Source organism: Mytilus trossulus, chromosome 4 (assembly GCF_036588685.1).
Source record: "Mytilus trossulus isolate FHL-02 chromosome 4, PNRI_Mtr1.1.1.hap1, whole genome shotgun sequence".
Taxonomy (NCBI): Eukaryota; Metazoa; Mollusca; class Bivalvia; order Mytilida; family Mytilidae; genus Mytilus; species Mytilus trossulus.
Genome location: NC_086376.1, coordinates 64,200,872 through 64,206,728, shown reverse-complemented (window position 1 = coordinate 64,206,728; position 5,857 = coordinate 64,200,872). Strand labels below are relative to the sequence as shown.

At 35.0% G+C, this 5,857-nt stretch overlaps 1 protein-coding gene across 1 annotated transcript; it reads left to right on the top strand.

Annotated features, from left to right (window-relative positions):
* The first annotated feature begins 2,587 nt into the window (after positions 1 to 2,587).
* LOC134716735 (uncharacterized) lies at positions 2,588 to 3,604 on the top strand. The gene has a single exon (XM_063579740.1). It carries the CDS (start codon positions 2,588 to 2,590, stop codon positions 3,602 to 3,604), a length of 1,017 nt encoding a protein of 338 aa, XP_063435810.1.
* The last annotated feature ends 2,253 nt before the right edge of the window (positions 3,605 to 5,857 follow it).

Here is a 5,857-nt window from a genome sequence, read left to right as displayed (position 1 = left end):
ATGACACTACATTTTCTAGAACAGCAATTAACCTTTTTGATACTTTCGAGTCTTCAAATCAGTCCACATATTCACTGTTTCATACTAATAATTGATCATTTAAAAAAAATAATAAATCTTTACTTATTTGCTTTGATTACTGTGTAAGCAAAATGCTTCACGATTTGTTGGATTTGTCGTATATCAAAATTACGAGTAACCTTGATTACAATTTTAACGATTTGGAAGAGTATAAAAGTCCCTTATCTCTAATTTCTGCACTATCAGCTGTATCAGATCACACCCACAATAGTCACAAGGTAAGTACCTTTTTGTAAGATTTGAAAACAATTATGATTGTATCTTTTCTTCTACGATCTTCCATAATATCATATACTTGTGTATGAAAAATAATGCTGAGAACATACATTTCACATACATGTACATCTCATAAAGTATTAGCAATTTTCTCGCTGTGGTGAAGAACTGTTAGGGACCTTCGGTTGTTTCCTGTCCTTTGGTCTTTAACACATTCCTAATTCAATTGTCAATTCTTTTAAGTATCTTAAATAAAAATATCTTCGTAATGTCATTGGTAGTTTTTTAAGGTCTTACATGATGATAAAAAATAAGCTCACATATTAGAGGCAGATATACTGTTGCAACAGAAATGAAATATTAACAAAACAGCCTAAAAGGATAGAATTTGTAATTTGTTTTTTGATCAAATGTTTCAGAATAATAGTTTCTCCTGTTCACTTGTGGCCAATTGTTTTACTTCATCAGTTAAGTTGGTTAAATAGGACTCACCAAAAAACTATTACAACCAAGGAACAAACTGTTAACTCTTGTGTGTTCATACCGTAAGAATATTTTCTTGTTTTTTTTTATTGAGCAACATACAAAAAGAACATTTTTTTGTATTTCTTTGCGAAAAATCTACATTCCTAAACGTTTCAATTTTCTCTAGTTTAATAAAAGTTTTTTACCTAAATTTGAACTTTAATTATTCGTGTTTATATATCTAAAACACCAGGTCTTTGATCCTAGTTATATTTATAATATCAAATATATATATAATGTCTAAAGATAGCCACACTCAACATTCAATCTATTTAGGCGTTTATCAGTTTTAAAATTAACTGATGCAGTGACTTATTTAAATTATATGAATGCCTGAGAATGTAATTAAACACGGTAATGAGTGTTGTAATTTCTTTTTTTCCATATATTTAAGCAATAGTTTGCTAAACAAATTTGCTTTATTAGGCGCCTACCCCCATAACGGTCATTATTGCTAATTTGCCTTATTTGAACGTGGATTTTTCATTGGCACTGTCTCACTCTTATATATATCCCAACGTGTTCGCAATCCCCGTGTCTGTGGTTGCGTATTATATTTCAATTAGCGTAATCGTTGTATAACTGGAAATTTATTAGGGGTTTCTAACCACAAATTACTTCAAACATTTACTAAATTATTCCACAGGTGCAAATTTTATTTCAAACGGAATGGCACATCACATTTTTACGATGATGTTGTTAATCGACTACGGAAAGGAATAAGTTTACGAAGGGTCAAAATTAATGTTGTTTTTGTCAACTTAAACGAATTGTAGACAGCCATCTTGCCAAATGGTTACGACTAACCTTCGTCTTGAACGATTTTCTTTTAATTGTCTGGATGGATATGAAATTTCCAATCAATATATTGACCTTTGAATAAGAGAGGTTGATGGATTTAAGATTATTACTATGAATTTCAAAATCAGATATTTAAATCTTGACAAGTGGTTATACTTTAGAAAATTGTTTTGATTTATGCCGGTTTGTGCCCGTATGTTTTTTGTTTTGTTAGTGCGTCAAGTGTTGACAGAGACTACTGTTGTCTGGTTTGGCGTATTCTTAGATTGATATCTGCCCATTGATTCAATGTTTTACATATAAAGAGTTAAACAGATATCTCATGAAGTCACTAAAACATTTAGAACGGCAGTAAGACACTGTTACACTGTAAGGAGAAACACTTGAACACTTCCGTGACTATTGTACTTTTGCATATTTGATTTTATCATGCCTATACCTTAAGATCAAACGGGAAAATAAAGGATTTTAATTGACAAAAAAAGATACATATAGATACGTTAAACATGTGACACAACAAAAAGCTTTATCTTCTATACACACGAGTACAATGAATATAAGATGTCAAAACACATCATGAACGAACCATCCTGTCAACATGGTTCTCTTTGTCGGACAAAAAATGCTTAGATGATCACATTTCTGCAATATAGTCATCCCTGGATGTCATGTCAATTCCATTTAAACCAATTGAGGGCTATGTTTTGAGTGTTATTTTGTTAGGTGTCTGATATTATATGTGCGGATAAAATATTCTTTAATCAGGTAGCATACGTAAGTTTTCTTTTTAAAAGTTGGTTACAGGTACGTGGGTTAAAAAAGAATCGGGTCAATCCTATTTAAAGAAATTTTCATTTATGCGTCTTTTTCCTTAAATAACCATGCTCACAAAATATCTGCGTATACATATGCATTACTGCAGCTTATCAAGTTTACTATAAGCTCCGCTTCTTATATTTACAGAATGAAAGTTGCAGTTTGTATCCTAATTGCTTTCATTGGCCTAGCCAACGGTACATATGAAGTAGTTGGCAATGGAGGCTCTGAATGGGTCAGTGGGGGTTCTGGTTCTGAATGGGGAGGCTCTGGATGGGGCAAGCGAGGTTCTGGATCTGAAAGGGAAGGCTCTGGAGGATGGGGCAAAGGAGGTTCTGGATCTGGATGGGGAGGTTCTGGATGGGGCAAGAGAGGTTCTGGATCTGAATGGGGAGGCTCTGGCTGGGGCAAAGAAGGTTCTGGATCTGGATTGGAAAATGGAGGCTCTGGATATGGTAGTAACATAGTAATTGTAGGAAATGGTGGTTACGGAGGCTCTGGATCTAGATGGGGTAAAGAAGGTTCAGGAGACAGAGGTTACGGAGGTAACGGAGGCTATGGATCAGGATGGGTCAGTGGAGGCTCTGGTTCTGGATGGGACAAAGGAGGTTCAGGATATGAAGGCTCTCGATCCGGATGGGTCAATGTCGGCTCTGGATCCGGATGGGACAATGGAGGTTCTGGATCTGGATGGGGCAAAGGAAGTTCAGGATACGGTGGCTATGGAGGCATTGGATCCGAATGGGTCAGTGGAGGTTCTGGTTCTGGATGGGGCAAAGGCGGTTCAGGATATGGAGGTTATGGAGACTCTGGATATGGTAGTAACATGGTTGTTGTAAACGGAGGAAATGGAGGTTATGAAGGCTATGGATCTGGATGGGGTAAAGGAGGTTCCGGAGGTTCCGGATATGAAGCATATGGTGGCTTTGGATCCGGATGGGTCAGTGGAGGCTCTGGATCTGGATGGGGTAAAGGAGGTTCAGGATATGGAGGTTATGGAGGCTCTGGATGGGGCAATGGAGGCTCTGGATCTGGATGGGTCAGTGGAGGATATGGATCTGGATGGGGCAAAGGAGGCTCTGGATCTGGATGGGTTAGTGGAGGCTCTAGATCAGGATGGGGCAAAGGAGGCTCATCAGACTATGGATATGGAGGTAACATTTAATATTCTTAAAACTATTGCATGCAGCTAAACATTTCGTTTTTGTTGAGCATTAAATGTAAACAATCTGTTTCATTGCTAATTTGAATCTTGTGTTACTTTGGCAGGTAATTTTTCATAGCATAGATGACAAAGTGTCAATTTTTGTGCAAGACATGCTAATGGCATAACAAACTGATTTCAAAGGACTTTAGTCAATAGCTGTACAGATAGTCCCATTATCTTTGTTCATTTGATGTCGATAAGCCTAATTTAAAAAATAATATAATTCCCAATACCATTGTATGTGTTAAACTGCAGTAAATTTTCGAAATGTTTTGAATGTTTCCAAAGTATCACAGTTTTATAGAATTAACTGTAAAATTAAGAGACGAGATAAGATTGTTAATGATACAACTATCCACGAGAGTCCAAACTGACGTAGATTCCAGCAACAAGAGATCATACGGAGAGCAACTACAAATAATTGTGTTCTTTTCAAATTTTATACACACTTTGGTTTATTTAGAAATTTGTGACAGGTATTTCACCTATAATGGTTAACTTTAACAAATTGTGACTAAGATACAGAGTTGTCTCATTAGTACACACACCACATCTTCTCATGTGAATTTGTCATTTCGTTTATCTTTTTAACATTTCTACACATACAACCTAAACATCTCATCAAACATTTCTATTTTCAGTTGTACAGAGCGGAAGCAAGTATGGTCCATCAAAGTCTGATTACTAGGTCAGTCTATTTATATTACGATAAGTTTTAAACAAGGTTTTATTCTTCAATACTATACAACAAACATAGACAACCAAATATAAAACGTGCTTACATTTCACTTTCACTAGCCGTCGAACAATTTCGGGATAATGACTCATTTTAAATTTTCTCGTGAAAAGTAATAAAAGCAAAAACACTTCAAGGAAAATGCAACGGAAAGTAAAACTCAGTACTTGTTTTGTACGTTCTAGTTATTTGTCAATAATGATACTAGTGTTTACTCAGTTTGATACAACCAATAACTATTAAAGAAATGAATTGAAGACATATGAATTGAAACTGACAGCATAAATTATATACTTATGATCCTTCCTTAACTCACAACAAATCTATATCTAGAATTATGTTTTCAGGTCTCTTGTAGTATAAAGACGTTTAATCAGCAAATGCATTTTTTTTTATGAAGGCAAATTCAAAATTAAACCATAACAGAAGAAGCAAAACTTGATAAGGAATTTGTTAAATTCTATAATAACCTGAAATACATGTTGTTTTGTAATAGTTCGTTGACCATATTGTGATTTATATCTATTTCAGAATTATCGACCCGAGACCATTTTAAGACAGACCCGAAGATGATGTTACTTGTATAGTTATCAATTATATATCAATATAGCTTTATATACCTTGGTGCATTATATTTGTGTTCATTGTTTTTTCTGTAAGGTGCAGTCTATAACACATTTGATGTTTCATTCGTATAAAAGATATAACTCAAAAACGGGTAAACCATCCTGATTAGAAAGACAACAGTCTTTTTGATATAATCAAACCTTCGATCAAACATTAACCTGTTTCTATTTTCTGCAGTTATCAACCTTGTGAGTAAGGATTGTCTGCAACGATAATCTTAAAAATTAACTAACCATGTTGCAAAACCATGACACCCTTAGATGAAAAGATTTCTTTCTTAGTTTATTTGTTTTTATCATCACGATGAAATAAGACTAAAATTGAGACAGGAAATGGGGAATGTGTGATAGCTACAACAACCCGACCATAGAGCAGACAACAGTCGAAGCCCACACAAGGGTCTTCAATGTAGCGAGAAACTCCTGCAACCGGGGGGCGTCCTTCAGCTGGCTCCTTCAAAATATGTAAACCAGTTCAGTGATAATGGACGTCATACTCAACTCCGAATTATACACAAGAAACTAGGATTAAAATTATACAAGACTAACAAAGACCAGAGGCTCCTGACTTGGGATATGCGTAAAATTGCGGCGGGATTAAACACGTTGATGAGATCTCAACACTGCCCCTATACATCAAGCCAATGTAGAAAAGTAAATGCATAACAATACGCACATTACAATTCAGTTCATAGAAGTCCGAGTTCGATGTCAGAAGATGAAACAAAAGAAAATAAACAAAATGACAATAAAACATAAATATCAACAGACTACTAGCAGTTAACTGACATGCCAACTCCACACGTCAATTTTACTGATTTGTAGATAATGTTTTCATCATATAAATAT